Source organism: Engraulis encrasicolus, chromosome 5, assembly GCF_034702125.1.
Source record: "Engraulis encrasicolus isolate BLACKSEA-1 chromosome 5, IST_EnEncr_1.0, whole genome shotgun sequence".
In the NCBI taxonomy this organism is placed as follows: domain Eukaryota; kingdom Metazoa; phylum Chordata; class Actinopteri; order Clupeiformes; family Engraulidae; genus Engraulis; species Engraulis encrasicolus.
Genome location: NC_085861.1, coordinates 36356511 through 36379873, shown reverse-complemented (window position 1 = coordinate 36379873; position 23363 = coordinate 36356511). Strand labels below are relative to the sequence as shown.

General features: G+C 43.6%; 1 protein-coding gene and 1 long non-coding RNA gene across 3 annotated transcripts; one reads left to right on the top strand and one right to left on the bottom strand.

Moving 5' to 3' along the window:
- Window positions 1-19379: 19379 nt before the first annotated feature.
- On the bottom strand, window positions 19380-20739 carry LOC134449337 (uncharacterized). The gene is made up of 5 exons (XR_010034941.1): window positions 20729-20739; window positions 20278-20430; window positions 19907-20123; window positions 19712-19756; window positions 19380-19478 (listed from the first exon to the last, which is right to left on the bottom strand). It is a non-coding gene; the product is annotated as an uncharacterized LOC134449337 (long non-coding RNA).
- On the top strand, window positions 19441-23263 carry LOC134449336 (sodium/potassium/calcium exchanger 1-like). Of its 2 annotated transcripts, XM_063199223.1 has the most exons (5): window positions 19441-19513; window positions 21730-21883; window positions 22169-22561; window positions 22765-22803; window positions 22950-23263. In XM_063199223.1, the coding sequence occupies exons 2-5, from the start codon at window positions 21802-21804 to the stop codon at window positions 23036-23038; spliced, it is 603 nt and encodes a 200-aa protein (XP_063055293.1). In that variant the 5' UTR covers window positions 19441-19513; window positions 21730-21801; the 3' UTR covers window positions 23039-23263. The 2 variants fall into 2 exon arrangements, with proteins under 2 accessions (XP_063055293.1, XP_063055292.1); XM_063199222.1 differs by lacking the exon at window positions 19441-19513 and having other exon boundaries at window positions 21467-21883.
- The last annotated feature ends 100 nt before the right edge of the window (window positions 23264-23363 follow it).

Below are 23363 nucleotides of genomic sequence, written 5' to 3'. Positions count from 1 at the left end.
CCTGATTATATGCTATGAGAGAGAGGGAGCGATGCAAGTGTATGTGTGTGACACTCACTCTCATGAGGTGTGCCATGGTGACAGAAGCCAATGGCCATGGGAGAGGAGCCCATGCATCCATTCCTCCTCTCATCGATCACAGAGAAGATGCAGATGACCAACTGTAGTGACCATGCCAAGCTGGAGCTATATAAAAACAGAGAGAGAGAGAGAGAGAGAGAGAGAGAGACTCTATTCATTTAAGGGTGTTCTCTTAGGTTAAAAACATTCCTGTTGTTAACATGAATGTTACATTGGCTTTTTACTCACCACGCAGAGAGAAACGATGGAGGCTGTCAATCAAAGCAAACCTGTGCCCAGCCATAAACCACCGCGACACCTCCCACTCGATCTTGGCATGATGCGACATGGGAAGATTGCACCCATCAGACAAGCTGGTTTCGGCTAACTTGTTCCTCTACTGGGAGGAGGATGATGATGAGCTGTCGTGCATCCCGATACAGTGTGGTACCTTGTGGGTCCCACGAGCACATCCACTTGGAGAGAATTTCATACGGACATCCCAGCCAATGCCTTTGGACTTGTCATGTTGACCACTCTTGCAAGCTTGAATTGCTCCTTCAATGAATTTTGGTCGGAGAGCCACATTACATCTCCAACAGCAACATTTCTTCTTCAAGTGTGCCATTTCATGTGTAGATTCTGAGCGCTGCCCCCCCTTCCACTGACAAGTGACACTGTGTGTATTTATGCCTTTGTCTATGTCAGTGCTGTTAGTCTGAATGTGTACTTCGCTCACACTGCACATCATTGCTAGGGGGGCACACACATACACAATCAGACTATGTCCATGATGGTGGCGGGGGGCTTGGATAGGGTAGATGCTAGTCTTTGATTGTTGAGGTTTGCTGGTTGTTGGTGACTGGGCCGGGGGGAAGTTTGAAGAGGAGAGCTGGATTGCTGAGAGGAGAAGAGCAGGGTTGCTGGAAGCAGGGGGCTACTATAACAATACTGGCTGGCCCCTGCTTCTCCTGGCTTGATGGCAGCCTTACGGTGTAGGGTCTTAGTCTTGAGCATGATGAGCTCCTCGCAGGTGTCCTGCTCCAGATGTCGGCTGCCTTTCAGGGTGGCTACCCACTCGGCCAAGCCGCACATGCAGAAGAAGAGCGTGAAGTCGTACATCACCTGCATGAGGAGGGAAGAACAAAGACCATGTTATAGTTACATGTGAGCTGCAGAGACATTGGAGCAAGACAGAACAATCTACAGACTTGCAGTGCATGACACATTCTGCAGAACACTAACACGCAATGTAATACCTAATTTAATTGAATATTTCTTGACACACAAACAGTGCTGCAGGCCACAATGAATACTTCTTGACACACAGTGCTGCAGACCACATTGCGTACTTCTTGATACACCAACAGTGCAGACCACATAATTCTATATCTGACCTGAAAGTAGTTTACAAACAATGGGAGGGTATACGCACATTTTTAAATGCCTAATTTGTATATATTTTTCTTACCCAGTGGTTCATGAAGTTCCTCTTGAACATATCAGGGTTGAAGGATTTGTCAGGGTTCATTTCAGCTCCAGTGTGGAACATCTGAAACAAAGTGTTCAGAGTTGAGCATTAGCTTCAATGTAAAAAAGTAAGGAAGCAAGATATTGTTGCAGCCTGGATGTGCAGAGAAAAAAGCATGTGTGTGGAGTGGACCCCAATAGAACAGTTCAAGGGTAAGCGTAGGTTCGCACATTGAAAACGTATTTGATCCCTAGCTGAATTTGTTGGTTTGTCAACTGATAAAGACATCAGTCTAATCTATAACTTTAACGGTAGGTGCATTCTAACAGAGACAGAATATCAAAAAGAAAATCCGGAAAATAACATGAAAAGGTGCACTGTGTAAAATGGTGGCCAGAGTAGGGATTGCAACTATGCTGGTCATTGAAACTGTACTGTCTGTCAAATTGGATCTTTTCATGAAAATGTACTAAATAATGAACTAATATTTACTAGTATGACCGAAGTACAGACGTTTTGCAGCTAAAAATGTCTTTCTGGGAATTCAAAATGTTGGACAATGGAGGGATCCCCTTTTCATGTATGAAATGTGCAATTTCCCCAGTCATAATGAATACTTAGAAATTGAAGCTAATGGTAAGTATTCCTGAAAAATGTAACATGTGTGAATGGGCAGCATGAATTAACTCCTTAAAATATAACACGGTGCACCTTTAAAGAATACAATATTAATTACATTTGTGTTTGGCTAAAGGGGTCAAATACTTATTTCCCCTCAATGAAATACAAAGTAGTAGTTGGAAAAGCCCTTGCTCACAGAGGTCAGACGTTTCGTTTAATTGATGACGTTTGTGCATATATCAGAAGGGATCTTTGCAGATCATCTGTCTATAAATCATTAAGATTTAGTGAATGTGGCTTGGCAAATGGGTGCTCGAGTTCCCTCCATATGATTACTGTAGGGTACATGTCTGGAGGCCGTCTAGGCCACTTCATGACCTTAATGTGCTTCCCATAGAGATAGAACATTAGACTGGTGACCCCACCACTTTTTTCATGACAATCCTGGCAGGTGTTATCGACTCGTATGATTTTAAGAAGAAATTTAGCCTGACATTTCAAATCTGGTCCTTGATTAATGTGTCTTCATATTTACACAGTTTTAGTCCAGCTTTGGACAGTGGTCGGAGTGTTCTCTATTGATTTGCATTGACTGAAGGTAACTACAGTACCTACACAAGATGGAGGCTGCACTTGTCATTTTCCAGTGCTGTTGCAAATTGCCAGTGACCTCTAGTCTAATGTTATATATGGGTTGGTCTGTCATGATGCGACCTGAATGCGCGCACACAGCCAGGGATTCCAAAATGCTAAGTGGCTAGGTGTTTAACATTGGAAGTTGCATTGGAGCAGTGTGGTGCATGGTTAGAACCTGTTTTCTAGACGGCTGGATGTAGTAGCAGTTTCGGTGGTTTCTGTACTCCTACGGACTCCATTCCGGGATAACATATCTTGACGTGAGTACATCAAAATCGATTCCTATGCTTTGTAAATTAAGTTTTATTGTATCACACCAATCACACGTGGGGAGGGCGTTTGAGTGACGGCAGCTTCCAAACAATCAGAGGCTGCCTTTGATCGCCAAACCCCACCTTGTCACACTTTGTCAACACTTTGGCATGCTCCCTAAATAAAGCTACATTGTGTTGCAAAGCATTACAAGTGACATGATAGTATTTTCTTCTAAACGGTGTCACCAACAGCATCCAGCATGCAATCAAGTGGATAAAACTGCCAGCCGAGAATAAAACAGGTTCTTGTCATACTCTAGAAGTGCCATTGGAGCCCTGCACAATGATAAACACCTAGCCACCTAGCCTTTTGGAATCCCTGGCTGCGCGCCCACTCAAAAGTATATAAATATTCAAAATGTATGTATACCTCTATGGTGCTTCCACTTAAGCCACTGCTTTGTTGCTTTGGTTGTATGTTGTGGATTATTGTCTGGTTGGGACCCATCCATGGCAAACTTTCAGTCTACTGGTGGAGGGAAGGAAAGGATCTTTGGATCAGGATTTTATTATACATGTTTCCCTTCATCTTATTGTTGACGCCATGTAGTTGTACTGTGCCTTGGCAAGACAAACACCCTCAGACCATAATGTTTCCACTTCCATGCATAATGGTGAGGAGGGTGTTCTTGGGATCATAGGCAGTAAGGCTCTTCCTCCAAACAGTGAGATGTGTTCATGCCAAACAGTTTGATTTTGGCTTCATCTGCACCTCATAATCATATCCCATATCAGTCTGCTTGAGAAGGAACCTGTGCAGGGCCACCTGAGGTTTGCCAATGAACATCAAAGTTACCATATGTGTACAGCCTGGTCACGGCCTGGTCATTGCAGGGTTCCACAAGGACACTAGGATGTCTCAAATCACGCACTTGTGTCAGTGCACTGACAGTCAGTGCACAGTGCGCACAGTGCACTGAGGTCTTTAGTGCATAGTGTCGTGGAAAAATTTGAGCACTATGCACTGTGCCCTCGCTGGAAGTGACGGCTGGGCATGGCATTAGCTCGCCAAAATATGAGTTGGCCACTGTTTACAATGCACAGCGTCTGGTGCTTGTATTTCCATGTCCTTCACCCCAAAGGTCAACAATCACACATACAATACTTTGGTTTGCATGAAAAGGTTGGTGTCCCATCAACATTACTTACAGAATTAGGAGACTGTTGACCAAACTCTTCTACTGAACTGAATGCCACATTTCCTCCGTGTCATAGTCAACATGGCCGCCGTTTAGTGCGTGCAGTGTCCATCATTCAAGCACTGCATTTTTCCGCCATTGTTAGGGGATCATCCTGGCACTTTAAGTGCACTGGCTCAAATGAAATTTTCAGCGTGAGCGCTATAGGCACTGAAAAACAGTGCCCGAAGTGCACAAGTGCGGCATTTGAGACACAGCCTAGGTGTCTTTGTCTCTCTGTCTGTCTGTGCCTCTGTCTCTGCTTTTCTGTTTGCATTACAGGTGCTGCTGATTGTAGCTGATAATGATGACTGATCTGGAGCAGGTGGAGGACAGCCCTTAAGGGGCACCTGGGCCTCTCTTTCACTCGCTCTGCCTCTCTGTCTGTCCGTCAGTTGGTCTTCCTGTGAGAGCTAGCCAGGGCCTGCGCTGTAATAGCAGGCTAGGTTGGCTGAGGCGACTCCGCTCTCTCTCCCTCTACCTGTCTGGGCTCTAGGTTGAAACAGGGATTATAGAAAATAAAAGATCTGTAAACGGTTACCCTCTTGTCTGTCCCCATTCTGTGTCATGGCACTTGAGCCAGGTTGTGACAAGAAATTTAATAATTTGTGTCAAGTGTTACCAATAGTTTTGCTTAGTGGCTGAGATACCGGTGGTAAAGGTTCCAGCTGCATTGAGATCATTGCCTAGCTCCTCCAGTGCAGTTCCAGGGTGCTTTCTCATCATTATATTGATTCCCCACAAAGTCAAATCTTGTGTGAAACCCAGGCAGGCAGATTGAAAAAGTTGATCCAAAGGATTGTAAGAAATACAAAATGACCAACATATGACCGCCTCTTGCTTGTGGTTTTGTTGCACCCTTCAGCATTGTTCAGGTCTAAAGTTTTGTCCCCGACATCCTTCAGTCTTACGTTTCCAAGATTTGGTGCTGGTGACCATTTACAGGAGTCTTTAATTCAGATGACAAGTTGATTGGAGGTGCCTAGCTGGTCTTCGTGACCAGAACGCTCAACAGTTGGCAGGGGATCAAATACCTCTTTCCCTCAATGAAATGACAAAATCAATATATATTCTTTTAAGTTACTTTCTACATTTTCTTTTTGATATTCTGTCTCTCCGTGTTAGAATGCACCTACCATTAAAATTAGACTATTCATGTCTTTATTAGTACGCAAACCAGCAAAGTCAGCAAGGGATGAATTGCTTACTGCACCTGGTGACTCAGTTCAGCGCTGTCCCCATATTTTGATGCACCCATTTATGTGCTATTAGAATGAGGGAGCAATGTGAGTGTATGTGTTTGAGACTCACCCTCATGGGGTGTGCCATGGTGACAGAAGCCAATGGCCATGGGATCATGCATCAATTCTTCCTGCCATCCATCACAGAGGAGATGCAGATGACCAGCTGCATGGTCAGGGAGACCTCCACCGTGGTGGCCATGCCAAGCTGGAGTTATATAGACAGAGCGAGAGAGAGATTTATCTGACAACAATGTGACACTGAAAGTAGTCTTTGGTTAAAAACATTAATGTTAACATAAAAGTTACATTGACTTTTTACTCACACCACGCAGCGAGGAACAATGGAGGCTGGCTGGCTCTTGCTTCCCTTGGCAGGGCAGCAGGCTTATAGGGCCTGGGTATTGAGCTTGATGGGCTGCCCGCAGGTGTCCTGCTGGTTCACCTCCAGGGGCCGGCTGCCTTTCAGGGTGGCTAGCCTCTCGGCCAGGCCACACGTACGGGCGAAGAGCAAGAAGTCGTACATGATGGCGCCCATAGCGCCACAGATCATGAAACCTGCCTAGTACACATGCACAAGGAGGGAAGAACAGAAAACCATATTATAGTTACATGTAAGCTGCAGAGACATTGGAGCAAGACAAAACAATCTTAAGACATACAGTGCATGGCACCTTCTGCAAAACACCAAGACAAACTGTAATGACTGATTTAATTGAATACTTCTTGACACACCAACAGCCCCCAACACTGCATAACTTTAATGCATAAATTGTAGGTATTTTTTCTAACCCAGTGGTTCATGAAGTTCCTCTTGAACACAGCAAATTCAGCTCCTGTGTAGAACATCTGAAAAAAGCAAATCGTGTTCAGACCTGAATATTAGACTGAATGATGCATTTGAATGCAAACCTGCTCTCTCGCTTGAACTTTTTTTTACACACTAAAAAAGACAGTAATGTCAACCACAAGGAGTTTTTTTCTTCCTGAAAGCAGAGCAGACGTTTCAGGGTTCTGCCTTCATCAGTGCACAAGTGAGAGCACACAGCACCAATGAAGGCAAAACCCTGAAACATCTGCTCTACTCTCCAACTTCAACGCAAGTGAATAATATGATGACTTGACAAAATGTCAAATGACTTGTGACTCGACTTAGACTTGATCAATAGACTTGACTTGGACCTCTTGACATTGCACAAAGACCTGCCCCTTCCCATGATTCTTCCCGTTATAAATATTTTATCTATCCAGTTCCAAAAATTGGAGCATTTTCTACAGTTGATTTCATAAAGCAGACAGCACAAGCTGCCAGCAGCAGCTACATTTCAACGCTCAGTCTTTGAATGCCCAGAGCACTTTAGCATGACATAGTAGAGTAGAGTATCATTTATTGATCGCGAGGGAAATTAAGGTGTCAAGTAGCATACATACATAAATACAGACACAAGGACATTACACATACTGTATATTCACAAATATTCACCATACATATATTCACAGGGTCAGATCTCCCTATCCCACACACATACACAAAAACTAGAAGTGTCCAAAGTGCCCATGTGCTCATTTTAGCACAGTTTAAGAGTTAAGCTACATTCGAGCACGGTTGCTAACATGTGCAGCACTTTGAGCTTTCTTTAAGTAGATAGATCAAAATAATTTTAAGGTCACATATCTTCCAGATCTTTGAATCATTTTATGGTTTCATTGGGGTTTTATTTCTGGTGAGTCCATAACAAAGCAACAAAACCAGCAAGGTTTGAAATAATTATTCTCACTAACTGGTGGGCCCTGCTGACTCAGTCCAACATTCTCCCCCTATTTTGACACACTTGTTTGTAAACTGTGAAAAGGAGGGAGCAATGTGGGTATGTGTGTAACTGTATGATACTCACTCCCATGAGGTGTGCTATGGTGACAGAAGCCGATGTGACTGTTCCTCTGCTCATCCATAACGGAGAGGATGCATATGCCCATGCCAAGCTGGAGCAATACAGGAGCACACACACACAGGAGAGAGAGAGAGAGAGAGAGAGAGAGAGAGAGAGAGAGAGAGAGAGAGAGAGAGAGAGAGAGAGAGAGAGAGAGAGAGAGAGAGAGAGAGAGAGAGAGAGACAGAGACAGAGAGGTTTAGTCTTCATCCGACACCAACGTGACACTAACAGTACACAATTTAAGGGCATTCTCTAAGTTAAAAAAACAAGTGTTACATTGACTTTTTACTCACCCCACACATGGTAGCGAGGACCTGTGGAGGTTGTCAATTAGCGAGTCTGTGCCCAGACACCACCTGCCGCGACACTTCCCACTTGATCTTGGCATGGCGTGACACAGGAAGATCGCACCCATCAGGCCAGCTGGTTTCTGTTAACTTGGAAGAAGAGCGGTCGCACATCCCGATGCAGTGTGGTACCTTGCGGGTCCCAGGACTTTTTGGTTTGCTTTGGAATTTTCACTTGAGCACATCCACTTGAAGGGAATTTCACATGGACATCCTGGACAATGCCTTTGGACTTTGCACTCTTGCGAGCATGAATTGCCCCCGTAACGCATTTTGGTCGCAGAGCCACACTTCATCTCCAACAGCAACATTTCTTCTTGTAGTGTGCCACTTGCTGTAGATGAACAGGTTCGGGCCTGTAAGTTCGCTCAGGACTTCAAAACAGGCTGACATGTGTTTGCATTTCTTGCAGTCTTTTGAGGGGGTACATGTTGCTGTCGACTGTTTTGAAATCTCCACTGTCCTCTTCAAAGGCCCCTGCACACTAGCCTGGCGAGCCAGACCCGTACAGCAAAAAGCTGTAATTCAATTTGCGGTCACTAGGGGCATCTAGATTTCTAGGCTACCTGCACACCATTCCCCCCCATTTCCCTTCCCAACACTCAGGAATCCGACAGTCGCTCCCCATGTCCATGCAACTGCCCTGACCAACTGACCCAGACCGCCAAAGTGCCCTTCATCCAACAGCTCCTGGACTGCTGCCACTGCTGGCGGAGCAACCCCCACACCTGTACCACACACCGTTCCGGACAGCAACTGGGTGCCGTGGCCTCAGCTGAGCTCAGACGAGCCCTGCAGTGAATGTCTCCTCTACACTCCAGCAACACCAATTCCTGGCTGCACAGTAAGGTATTTCACTGACCCTGCTGGCCACCCACCCCAAGGAGGCCGAAGGAACCGCAGACCAGACCGCCACTGAACCCCCAGCCAAACCATCAGGACCAGCCCCCCGGGGACTACGCCCACAGTACCCAGAATTCACCACTTATCTCAGACATCAGCGGAGATCAACTTCTCCAAGAAGAAAAAAGAAATGTGCTTTGGCCAGAACCAGACAGTGAGAGAACCACTCACCAGAAGAGAGCTGTTAAGCCAAGCAGCTACCTCCCTACTCTATTCTCCTCTACCCTACTGGTACTGTGCTGTACCTGAGGTGCAGCTGTAGGCACGGTGTCAACGTGAAGCTAGTTGAGGCCAAGGCCAAGCTGAACCCTCTTGACCACAAGTCAAGTTGAAGGGGTGCACAGCAGTCTTTGCAGCACGGATGAAGAACTACTTCCAAAAGCACTGCCGAATCGAGGTCAAGAAGTGGCATCACCTAGTTGACAGCCAGACCATCTTGTGTGCCATACAGCATGGAAGTTATGGATGCCAAACACTTGAAGGAAACGGAGCTGGCAAAATCCAGAGCAGCATTGACTGAGATTGGTGATTCATTCCAAGTGCTGTGAACATAGCAGATGTCAGGCCAGTCCTGAAGACCTAACTGAAACTTCTAAGTGGCAATGTGGTGCGCAATTCATTCAGTAGCAAGCACAGACAGTAAAAGACATTACTGCACAAGCAAGATACAATGTCACTTGAAATGCCAAAGAAAACATTCACTACGGTACTCACCCGAAGTCAGCTGAAGGCACAACACCAAACTGCAGCCCAGGACAACACACAGTCCAAGTTCAGAACTCCCCCACCCACAATAGCAGCAGTACAAGAGCTAATGGACAAAAGGTGCTTCAGCAGTCTGAGACGGCTGGTCAAGACAGTTGCATGGACATAAAGAGTGGCTAGGCTCCTGAATGTCAACAGGGGAGATGAAGTAAAGTGGGAAGCAGAGCCTTTTTTCCTGTTTTTTTTTCTTCTTAAAGCTTTATCCTCCAGGCCCCTATGTGAAGTGTTTTCTCTCTTTGTTGTGTTTTGTTGTGAGTGGAGTCTTTGCATTAGTCACTGGCAGCAGAGGGTTGTCCACTGGTCAGCGGTGATCCGCTGGCAGATGGCTCACTGGTGCAGCCGGTATGCACTGGCAGTCATTGGTTTCCAGTGGTGCTTTGGTTTTTCACTGTCAAGTGTATATCAGCACTGGGTTTTCCACACGTGAAAGACTATGCACAGACACAGGATTCCATTCGTCTTGTCTTTTTCATTGATTTCAATGGTGTGGATGTCCTGAATAGTCTTATTTTTTATTGTATTATTATTTATTATACTAGTTTTATTTTAGTTTGAGTTTTTTCTTTGGTTGGCCTCTGTGCATTTTCCACAACTTGTAAAAAGGATGGAGACTTCTGGTGGAGGTTTAAGACACTATTCCACTGGAAAGGATTTCCTTTTTGATTTGGTTGAGTTGTGGTTCTGTCTTTTCCTTAAGTGAAAAACCTGGAGGGAAACATGCAGACAGACAAAGAAAAGAAATGAGTTATACCGAAATTTGCAAAAATGCTCATGTGCAAACATACAGGAAATGTGCAACCATGTCTACAATAATTCAAAAATAAACTTTGCAATGTTAGACTACAAACCAGATTGAATAACCACAAACCCTCGTGATTTACGAGATTGTAGGAGCAGACCCCATCGCGGTAGTAGCCATCATCAATGGAGCAGAACGCAAGTCAGAACCATAGCCTACAGAGATAGTCTATCTCCTGAGATAGGCTACATTCTCTGACCACCCATCGTGCTAAAAGTTCCGAAATGAATAAAACAAGCGCTTACCGGCCGTTTCAGAAATCACGTTTGTACAATAAGTCGTCTTGGCTTGGTTCAAAGGTAAGAACAACAAAGTCTATCTAGCTTCCAGTAGTCCTTCAAACGGCCAAACTGGTCTAGAAAGCCTAATTATAAACCTGCACTCCAGTTTGCTGCGCAAACCAAAGTGAAATCAGCTGACACGACACAGCTGACGGTGATCAACCGACTCATTCCGTCATTAGGCCTGATTCCCTTCTACTAAATCAGTTTGCGGTTCTCAGTCATCACCACCCATTCTTTTGCCTATGTTTCCTCCCGTGAATTTTCCCAGTGAGACTACTTGTAAGGGTCTCTCTCAAAGCCTAGGCCAGTGTCCTTCCAAGTGTATCAGCCTAATTAGGTTAATTAGTAGCCTAGCCTAGGCCTAAGCCTAAGGGCAAATATATGCCTACAGTTAAATGTAGCCTATTTTCGAATAGCCTACCCTACAAAATACCCAGCGCTAAAATGTTACAAATATAAGAAACAAAATACATAACTAACAGTATCAAACATTGAAACACAGCAGGCCTATTTTGTTGGCCCATTTTCAACGTATAAAATAGGCCTAGGCCTACACAACAAAATACAACAAAAACCATTGAGTACAAAAACTATCAATTTGACATACAATGACATTAATTGAACAATTAAATTCCGCGAAATGAAATGAGAAAACAAAAAAGCACAAACAAGAAAGAAAGAAAGAGGCTCTGCTCTCTGTATGACACTGACACGGTGGTGTTACTTTAGATTAGATGATCCCTTTCATCATTACTATTTTTGAACAGCTTTGCATTCAAATGTTGCCGATGGAGCCAGTTTATAAGGCCTGCAAATGAGAGCAATAAGGCTGACATTGCATGAAAATGAGCATAGGCTCCACAGAAGTCCACAATATAAATGTACCCCAAAACTCCACTGTAGGATGGTGGCCAGAGGAGGTAGTGCAACGATGCTGCTAATTGAAACGGCTAGAAAGTGTATGTTGTAAATCTTGTCCATGCATCTTGCAAAGCTTCACTAGCGCACAATTTGTGGCCTTAGAGCGCCATCTTGTGGACAATGTGTGGTGCAGCATTAGTAATGATATCAGTTGCACCTTTGGTGCTTAGGAGTATGGCCAGCCTCGAGCGTGCAGGCCTATTTTGTAGGCCCATTTTCAACGTATAAAATACACAACAAAATACAACAAAAAACATTGAGTACAAAAACTATCAATTTGACGTATTCAATGACATTAATTGAACAATTCAAATCTGAGAAATGAAATGAGAAACCAAAAAAGCACAAACAAGAAAGAAAGGAAGAGGCTCTGCTCTCTGTATGACACTGACATGGTGGTGATACTTTAGATTAGATGATCTCTTTCATCATTACTATTTTCGAACAGCTTTGCATTCAAATGTTGCCAATGGGGCCGGTTTATAAGGGCTGCAAATGAGAGCAATAAGGCTGACATCGCATAAAAATGAGCATAGGCTCCACAGAAGTCCACAATATAAAGGTACCCCAAAACTCCATCAGCTGTTCAGCAGGTCTGGGCAGGGGAGTCTTATTTATCTTTTTTTTATTATTTTTTTTATTCTTTTTTTTAAATTATTATTATTTAATGCCATTCTATTTAACCCTGTGAAACCTGAACCATGAAAGCAATGAGAGAAAATTCTAATTTTTTGGAATTTGCTTCAATATTGGTCCCTTATAAGAAATGTAAAAAAAAATTTCAAAATTTTGTTAAGGTCGCTGAGATATTTAATGCATCATATATGATGCATCAGGCTTTTAATGAATGAAAATTCCAATTTCATGACCATTGAAAAATGACTTTTAATGCATTTACAACTTTTTTTTAAATTTAAAAAAGTTGTCAGACTATTTAATTTGAGGACTATCTTTAAATATTTAGTGAGATCCTGCCATTTTTTTAAGCCTATCCTTGTTTTAGCAGGACCATATTTTACATTTCCCACAGCCTGATTGGGTAATTTTTTAAAATCTATGTAAAAACATAGCTGATTGGATGCTCAACAACCTATTTATGAGTGTAATATAGATCATTATTCATTTTTGATGTGTAATTTGAATATATGGGTCCATTACTACAATTGGACCATTTCTCCATTCACTTCAATGCATTTTTTACGAGATCATAATTTCAACATTTTGCATTACATTTTCAAAATTGCAAGTAAAACCTGTTTCTTAAGGCAATATCTTTGTCTTGAAGTAAAACAACTTGTGTGTTTTGTTAAACGATCGTCGTGGTGTGCTTTGTAAGTTTCCCTATGGAGCAAATGCATTGATGGCTGACTTCCTGCCACCGCCGGATGGTGCTTTTATGTCTCATCAGTTTTAGCACGATCTCTCTGCAACACGGTGTAAAAATATAAACTCTTCCTTGCTTAATTGCACAAAGCAAGTGTTCAAATTAAAGGATGTAGAGTTATATTTCGGAAATTTGTACACAAACCTTATGCAATTTGACGAAATCTCAGCGTCGGTCAGGGAAACCGCTTCCACCCCATTTTCCTGTTTTTCGCCGAGCTGTGGTCAACTTGTTGTCGACCGCTGCTCTCTTGTGGCGGTTTCCGCGTACTGCAGGACGTTTGGAAATGACACGCAGGATGTTTTTCAGATCGATTTTTTTTTGTGTCAGCGTGGAGAGGGCTTTGAATTTGATGAGACATATATGATGCATCCGGCGCGATAGGGTTAATGAGTGAATACTTTTTAAAACTTTATGTATCTTTTTGACCTTTTCTTATTTTTTTTTGTTCTTTTACAGGGTGCACTGTAGGATGGTGGCCAGAGGAGGTAGTGCAACGATGCTGCTCATTGAAACTGCTAGAAAGTGTATGTTTTAATCTTGTCCATGCATCTTGCAAAGCTTCACTAACGCACCATTTGTGGCCTTAGATCGCCATCTTGTGGAAAATGTGTGGTGCAGCATTAGTAATAATATCAGTTGCACCTTTGGTGCTTAGGAGGCTATGGCCAGCCTCAAGCGTGCAAAACGCCCGTCTTGAATGAGCAACATTATGGACATAATTTCATCAATCTTAAGGTTACTTAAATGGATAGCCTTTGTAGCTTATTGTAGGCTGCATTTCCAAACGTAGGATATACGCCTTAGGGAACAAATAGTCCAGACCAGTGGTGTAATGCGGCAGGCATGGTTATTGTAAGATGCGCTATGTCTTGCATTATTATTTTGCCACCATTTGCTTATTAGACATCCAGCAGGTTAAACATTTATCTCTGTGAACGGATGCGAAGAATATCCTATAGCAAAGTTGAGCGGGCCTCTATTTTTATTTCCCTCTTTGCCGAGCACTTAGAAAAATACCACTGTTTATGTAGGCTATGCACGCTTACCGCACAAATACATCTACCGCGACAAGAGCGAGGTGAGCGACGGAAGTAATTGACTTTGTATTGAGTCGCGCGACAAAAGCGATTCTGGAGACTAGAGCGAATTGCGCGACGAGCGCGACAGTTTGAAGTTGAAATCGAATTGAATGTGTTTGAATTGAATCGTTGCTGCACTGCAAGGACGTGGCTGCTCTGTGATGAGTGTGCGAAGAATATTTAGAGTTCTAGTGATGTTCACAACCTCGTGGATGGATGCGTAGGCTATAGATATCCCAAGCGCAAGGGCGCATGCACGGTACACCACTATATCGAGCACGGCGCCCTATGTGAGGAGTTGAAGATACATTTAGCCTACTGTTTATGTGCCGCAATTTAACATAAACCGATTCAACATTTGCAACGAGTCGACATTTCATGTGATTATTTTTGCCTATCCTTCACACTTATTGCATTTGCATGCCCTAATAAAAGATGTGTATTTGAAGGTTTAAACGTGATACGCATGAACCACAAACATTTCCCCTTCTTCAACCAAGATTTGCAGATGCTGTTATTTGTTCAGACATCTTTTCACATGTTATGAAAATACATGCAGGCAAGCAGTGAGGGACAGCTGCTCAATGGAGCCATTGACGGGAACGTTGACAGCTCTGGTGATCAGCAACCTTCGCCGTTTTCCCAGGTCATCTCTGGCTTGTAGATGTAGTCTAACTGGAAGCACCCAATGATGCCACTAATGCCCCAATTACACCATAGTGAAACGTGTGTTACCGCACAAATACACCTAGCGCGACGCGATTGAAGCAACAGAGAATCGCTTCTGTGCAGCAAGAGCGATAGGAGCGATTGAAGCGACTACAGTATGTCCGTTACAAGTAGAAGGCAAAGCATTCAAGCATTCCCATTGGCTGTGGTCACTGACCTCTATACAGTCATTGGCTGTCGCGGCTGGTCGCCGAACCACGTCATAGAAAGTTGAAAGGATTTCAACTTCAAACTGTTGCTCTCAGCGTGCGAATCGCCTCTAGTCTCCAGAATCACTTTTGTCGCGCGACTCAATACAAAGTCAATTACTTCCGTCGCTCACCTCGCTCTTGTCGCGGTAGGTGTATTTGTGCGGTTAACCGCGCGAATAGACCAGGCGCGATGCGATTCAAGCGACAGAGCGATACGCGCGATTCAAGCGACTACAGTATGTCCATTACAAGCAGAAGGCAAAGCATTCCCATTGGCTGTGGTCACTGACCTCTATACAGTCATTGGCTGTCGCGGCTTGTCGCCGAACCACATCATAGAAAGTTGAAAGGATTTCAACTTCAAACTGTCGCGCTCGTCGCGCAATTCGCTCTAGTCTCCAGAATCGCTTTTTGTCGCGCGACTCAATACAAAGTCAATTACTTCCGTCGCTCACCTCGCTCTTGTCGCGGTAGATGTATTTGTGCGGTAAGCGTGCATAGCCTACATAAACAGTGGTATTTTTCTAAGCGCTCGGCAAAGAGGGAAATAAAAATAGAGGCCCACTCAACTTTGCTGTAGGCTATTCTTCGCGTCCGTTCACAGAGATAAATGTTTAACCTGCTGGATATCTAATAAGCAAATGGTTGCAAAATAATAATGCAAGACATAACGCATCTTACAATAACCATGCCTGTCGCATTACACCACTGGTTTGGACTATTTGTTCCCTAAGGCGTATATCATACGTGTGGAAATGTAGCCTACAATAAGCTACGAAGGGTATCCATTTAAGTAACCTTAAGATTGATGAAATTTTGTCCATAATGTTGCTCATTCAAGACGGGCGTTTTGCACGGCTGGCCATACTCCCAAGCACCAAAGGTGCAACTGATATTATTACTAATGCTGCACCACACATTTTCCACAAGATGGCGCTCTAAGGCCACAAATGTGCGTTAGTGAAGCTTTGCAAGATGCATGGACAAGATTACAACATACACTTTCTAGCAGTTTCAATGAGCAGCATCGTTGCACTACCTCCTCTGGCCACCATCCTACAGTGCACCCTGTAAAAGAATTTAAAAACAATAAGAAAAGTTCAAAAAATGAAATAAAGTTTTAAAAAGTATTCTCTCATTAAATAGAATGGCATTAAATAAAAAAATAACTAAATGAAAAAATAAAAAAATAAATCGATAAATAAGATTCCCCTGCCCAGACCTGCTGAACAGCTGCTGGAGTTTTGGGGTACCTTTATATTGTGGACTTCTGTGGAGCCTATGCTCATTTTCATGCAATGTCAGCCTTATTGCTCTCATTTGCAGGACTTGTAAACCGGCCCCATCGGCAACATTTGAATGCAAAGCTGTTCGAAAACAGTAATGATGAAAGGGATCATCTAATCTAAAGTAACGCCACTGTGTCAGTGTCATACAGAGAGCAGAGCCTCTTTCTTTCTTTCTTTCTTGTTTGTGCTTTTTTGGTTTCTCATTTCATTTCTCGGATTTGAATTGTTCAATTAATGTCATTGAATACGTCAAATTGATAGTTTTTGTACTCAATGTTTTTTGTTGTATTTTGTTGTGTATTTTATACGTTGAAAATGGGCCTACAAAATAGGCCTGCACGCTCGAGGCTGGCCATACTCCTAAGCACCAAAGGTGCAACTGATATCATTACTTACCGCAGAGATACAGCAGCGGCGACGCGATTCAAGCGACAGAGTGTAGCAGCAAGCGATACGAGAGATTGAGGAGACTAGAGTATGTCCGTACAGGCAGAAGGCAAAGTATTCAAGCATTCCCATTGGCTGTGGTCACTGACCTCTATACAGTCATTGGCTGTCGCGGCTTGTCGCCGAACCGCGTCATAGAAAGTTGAAAAGATTTCAACTTCAAATTGTCGCGCTCGTCGCGCAAATCTCTCTAGTCTCCAGAATCGCTTTTGTCTCTCGACTCAATACAAAGTCAATTACTTCCGTCGCTCGACTCGCTCAGATCGCCGCTGGTGTATCTCTGCGGTAATGCTCCACCACACATTGTCCACAAGATGGCGCTCTAAAGGGTGGTTTATGCCTCCAGTCCAGCGTCCCTGCGTCGTAATGCAGTGAGCCGCGCAGTTAACGTAGTGAAGCCCCCCCCCATCACGCAGGTACTCTGGGGCACCTCCCCAAAATTGTGTCTCGACGCAGGGAGCGACGGCGTGAAAGGGCGAAAATAGGTCTCTGATTGGTCCTATCGACCAGCCTGCTCTGTCCTCGAGTCGAGAACAAGCGCTACTTCCTTGTTCTAACCTTCGTCGGTCTACGGACTGTGAGCTCTTCATTAAATAAGTTGCCCGTGCTTTGTTGTTTGATTTATTTACACGAACCAAAGACAACACATGCGCTTGCAAGTTACGACGCTGAAGTTATTTGGACAGTTGAACGAGCCCTATCTCGCGCCAGTCGTAAAGTCTTCACGAAAAAAATGGGGGAATTTCTGGGGGAAATTGTGTACAAGGACGTGGTGAATTCACGATATTGCCCGTGTTTCGTGGTTGATTTACGGTTTCAGTCTCGTGGTTGATTTACGATATGCATTGAAAACTACGTGGTTGATTTACGATATGCATGCGTTGGCATTTGCGCATCGCTTGAATTCCGGTGCATATAACAAAAGCTGCCACACCGGCCGCCTCCCGATTTAAAACACAGCTGATAGCCTGATTACACTCATGCCCGTAGCCCTACTCCACACCGCTGATAGCCTGATTACACTTCATTTTATTATTGCCCGTGTTTCGTGGTTGATTTAAGATTTAAGATTTGGCATTTGAAAACTACGTGGTTGATTTACGATATGCATGCATGTAGTCTACAACTTCTGTTTAAAATGACACGGGGAGACTCATGCCCGTAGCCCTACTCCACACCGCTGATAGCCACACCGGCCGCCTCCCGATTTAAAACACAGCTGATAGCCTGATTACACTCATGCCCGTAGCCCTACTCCACACCGCTGATAGCCTGATTACACTTCATTTTATTATTGCCCGTGTTTCGTGGTTGATTTAAGATTTAAGATTTGGCATTTGAAAACTACGTGGTTGATTTACGATATGCATGCATGTAGTCTACAACTTCTGTTTAAAATGACACGGGGAGACTCATGCCCGTAGCCCTACTCCACACCGCTGATAGCCTGATTACACTTCATTTTATTATTGCCCGTGTTTCGTGGTTGATTTAAGATTTAAGATTTGGCATTTGAAAACTACGTGGTTGATTTACGATATGCATGCATGTAGTCTACAACTTCTGTTTAAAATGACACGGGGAGGGAGTGACATAAGCCGCCTCCGGATTTAAAACACCGCTGGTAATTACACTCCTGCCCGTAGGCTATCTTTGAATTTACATGAAGCCGCCCACCGGCGATTTGAAGCCACGGGTAGGACTACTGCGACAGAAGATTTGAGTCTCGTGGTTGATTTACGATAGGCCTATGCATGCGTTGGCATTTGAAAACTACGTGGTTGATTTACGATATGCATGTAGTCTACAACTTCTGTTTAAAAATTACACGGGGAGGGAGTGACATAAGCCGCCTCCGGATTTAAAACACCGCTGGTAATTACACTCCTGCCCGTAGGCTATCTTTGAATTTACATGAAGCCGCCCACCGGCGATTTGAAGCCACGGGTAGGACTACTGCGACAGGGCGGTGGGTTAGGGTGCGGGGTTGTCCACCCGAAGTCCGGACAGATGGTCACCCTATGATCATGCCCAGACGTTGATGCTCCACTGATGGTGATGCACGCACCACTCCTATTCACCTTTTCTCTGAAAGATGCTGATGCTGATGTAGGCCTAGTCACCACATTGACCAGTGGTTTTCAAAGTGTGTGTGTGTGTGTGTGTGTGTGTGTGTGTGGGGGGGGGGGGGTCACAAAGTGTTGATTACTGTATTATTTTATGTGTTCTTTCTATCTATGGGGTTGTAGGTTTTAATCCCACCCTAACCTCTCCCTACACCTCCATCCATGGCTGAAGTGCCGTTGAGCAGGACACCTAACCCCAAGCATTGCTAGAGGGACTTTAACCTTGAAAAGTAATACCGGCAATTCATAATGTAATGTTTAAGCCTTTAAATGGGATAGAAGAATTGACTATGAATATTAGGCTATTAAAGACACACTATACATTTCATATGCAAGAACCTACCAAGTAAAGAAACTCACACGAGAGGCATGTTCAAACATTCAAGTATTTATTTACAACACAAACATACACATGCAGCAGTGGAACAAAACAAAAAAAAGTCCCCCCCCCCCCACACACACACACACACATACACACACACAGCACATTCCACTGGCTGAATAACTCACAGCAATCACTTAGTTCTTGGTGGAATGGCAATAGCTTAACAGAGTTTTTTAACAGTTTAATTTAAATGTTGTGTTTTCTGTCCTGGGTGCTACTGAGGGCATGAATGCCAGTGCTGCTGCTGGGGGTGACATGGATGGCACTGCTGCTGCACTGGAGATCAGGATGGAGGAGACAGAGGAGAGCAGGACAGAGAGAGGCTGTTGGTGTGTTGGAGAAAGCAGGAGAAAGGAGACAGCTGCGGGTGTCTTGGAGGAGATGATGGAGGGAATAGGGATAATAAGTAAATATACAGCAGTTATAACTTCATGCTGTCTAATGTTCCTTGTGTCAATATCATTTTAAGAAATGTCCCATTTAAAGAAACACTTACAAAAATGCAGACAAGTGAGAAATGTACTCACTTCTTTTATATACATACTACAGTAATTACAGAAGATATCAAACATTGGTATTCAAAGTATTCTTTCAAAACACTTACCAAGGAATGATGATTGATGATTCCAAACCGTCTCAGATTAAAGAACTAGAAAGATGACAAAGACAGAAAATGGATTAGGGAAAGATTAGTAGCTAAGGGATACATTAGCATGCCCCTTCACACTCTGTGAGGTAAAACAAAGTAAGTTGGACATTGTGTTTTTTCCCATGCAATGTTTGTTTCTCTACACCGTACCTACACTCCGTTTCTTCCTCATCACTGGTGTATGAGAAATCACTGCTGTGTACATCGTCCTCATTCCCGTCATCTCCCTGCCCTTCCTCACAAGATGGCCTATTGGTCCCCTGTGGGCTTAAAACAGCCCTGTAGCTTGCCACAGCAGAAAGATGGACGATTGTCAGGTCATGAAGCCGTCTTCGACAGAAGGCAGAAAGGCCCTCATTTTGTGACTCTGCAGATGCAACATCAAAAATACGACGACAAACACATGGCATGTCAGAATACAACCTCCAAGTTGAACAGTGCAGATAAATGTCAAAGAAAGCAAAATTCTCATTTTTTTATTTGATGGTACATATACAGTAGGTTTGACAATTGCAACTTACCTGCCGATGACATCTTTGCTTCTAGACAAGACATCAATCTTTTCAGTGATGTAGTGTGCTGTTCCATCTCCTTCACGAGGATGCCTTTCTCTTCTTCCAAGCGCTTCCTGCGCATCGAGGCCACAAAGTAGGCATGCTTGTCCTCAAGTCTGACTGAAAGGCAAAGAGTAGAGTAGAGTAGAGTACAGACATATTAACAGCATTGTTGTTTCCTTACAAGTGTGAAAAAGTACTAGTAAATTAATCCAGTTTCTGTTGTTTGAATACTAATTAGATGGGCCTGTAACACCCTTGATGGCCCCCACCCCCTGTCACTTTTCCATGTGGTAATTGTCAGTATGTAATTGAAAACTGGCAGTTTCAAGATTTGTAATGGTGTCACTTAAATGTTTGAATGACAAAAAAAAACACTTGAGTAGCCTAAAACAGAATAAATGAACAATTCTCTTACCACTCCCCTGCTTATAACATTTTTTGGGAAGTCATGAGTGCTCAGTCCCTTTAGAAAGACAGAAAAGTGTTGTCGTGGGGGGTCAGCTCTATGTTCCTACAGCCCATTGGTCCCACAGCTCATTCTAACTGCAAGATCTTCCCACATTTTGAAGAAATTATTCCAAAACTCCATGTTCCCACATTTCCGAGTAAACTAAGAGAACTAACTTTATTTTAGGGCCTGCATTTGGATAAATTCCTAGAATGTGGGAGCATTGGCCAGTAGGTATAAGCTGTGGGACCAATGGGCCTAAAAATAATGTTAAAAGTCTTAGTGATGTGGGACCAATGGGCTGTGGGAACATAGACATGCTCCCGTTGTGTGTTCCATTTGGTTCAAGGCTAATTGTTTGTAGTTAGTTGAAAATACAAACATTTTTCTTCACCAAGGCACTCCAAAATGTCTTAAAAGAGTTTGAAATGGCCAGTGTGACTGAAACAGAGAAATCACACACTTACAGGTGTAATGTTTGTTTAACAAAAGACATCACTGTTCGGGGTGTGTGCGTGTGTGTGTGTGGGGGGGGGGGGGGGGGGGGGGGGGGGGGGGGGGGGGGGGGGGGGGGGGGGGGGGTGTTAATGACACATTCCATTAACACAGGAGGGTGTTAACAACAGTTGAAGAATTCAGATGCAAAACCCCCTAACTCCATTTCTGAAGACATGCACTTCTATATTTTTAGGGAACCCTGTTGTTGGTTTGGTTTACATTCATATACTTGATAATACATATCAATAGTTATATTACATAAATAAAATTTTAAAAATAGCAAATTTGATAGCTTTGTATTAAATAAAAATGAATTAAGATTATTTTCTGAAAAGGCACTTAGGGGGTTTTGCATCTGAACTCTTCAGTTGCAAGTCTGACTCAGGGAATGGTAAAATGATGGTTTAAATGTTGCAGTTCCTCTGTTCACATATTTGACGAAATTGTAATCAAGATTCATGTCCTTGCAGCTGGAGAAGCTCTATGCAGTGGGGTTCAAGGTATGTCTGCTGGTACAGAGGGGCCAAAAGCCAGCCACAATTATGACCCCCAGGTCTGTCATTGGCGCAGCAGGGAGAAAAGGCATGGATTTGATCACCTCAATGTTTAGCTCCGTTTGCCAAGGTGAGAAGAGTTACACTGTGACACATGGTGTGTGCACTATCCCAAATCAGAGACAGTTTGGATAGCTGCACTGATTCTAAATAAGTAGAGTAGCCTTATTGATCCTGAAAGAAATTAAGTTATACAGAAGCTTACACAGACATGGTATTAACAAACATACAATGACAAATGACAACCTGCAACATGTTCCATACTGACATATTTTCAGTGCCTGTTGGATGATGAATGTACTATGTTTAACACTTTATCACATAGTAAACATTGTTGTCTATCTAACATCTACAGACTGGCAGAAGGACGATGTGGTCACCCTCAACCTCGAAGAGGTACCGCAGCAGGCCCCAGAGCAGGTGCTCGGGGAAGAGGTGATGGCCGAGGAAGAGCAGGTGGCAGAGGGAGAGGAGGTGATGGCCGAGGAAGAGCAGGTGGCAGAGGGAGAGGAGGTGATGGCCGAGGAAGAGCAGGTGGCAGAGGGAGAGGAGGTGATGGCCGAGGAAGAGCAGGTGGCAGAGGGAGAGGAGGTGGTGACCGAGGAAGAGCAGGTGGCAGAGGGAGAGGAGGTGGTGACCGAGGAAGAGCAGGTGGCAGAGGAAGTGGAAGAGGCGGTGGTTGAAGTTGAAGAAGGGGAGCAGGAGAAGGAAGTGGTGCAGATGCAGGAGAAAGCAGAGGAGAGACAAGGTATCTAGCTATTATAGTGCAGTAACGTATCAATGTAGGAATTGTAAGCTAGCATATACGTATTTTACTGTGTTAACCCCACTGTAGGCCTGGAGAAGGCAACAGTCGCATACATTTCATATGTTGTATGTTATCTGTGAAATCTAATTGTGTTGACATATGCTACAATTTGAGTAAATACTTGTTTATATCAAATCATGTAGGCAAAAGAAGAGTTGCCGGCCTGGTGAGAAAACAACGAGGTAAGCGCAAATGACTACATAATAAATCACTTAAGTGTGCATGTGTTAACCAGTAGTGAACCAGTGGTCTCTCAAACCAGTGGTCTCTCAATTAAATATTGTTACCGGAGTAATAAGTAACTTATTTGTCCCTTTTCTGTTATCAGCGTGCCAGTACCACCAGGCCGAAACATACCCCATTGCTGGGGTTTTGAAAGAAAGAACAAGGAGGGTAAGACATGCTTATTGCATATGAAAAGTACAGTAGAAATAATAAACTGGTGTTAACGTTAGGGGAAAATATAATTGGTACGGGGTTGCCTCTCACTTATTAACAAGTAAATCATTCAAAATTATACCATGTTTGAACAATGTATGGATCTATACAAGTGAATGGTGCATTTTACGGAATAAAGACAAGTCATGTAATGGTAATTGCAGTGTATACACACTTTTACAAACTACAAATTACATAATTGTATTCCCTTCACAGGAAGTGTTCCAAAGACTTCTGAAATGGGAACCATGCCCAGAATGGTAAGTACTACACAGCAAATTACTGTTACGATAGCACTTGTACC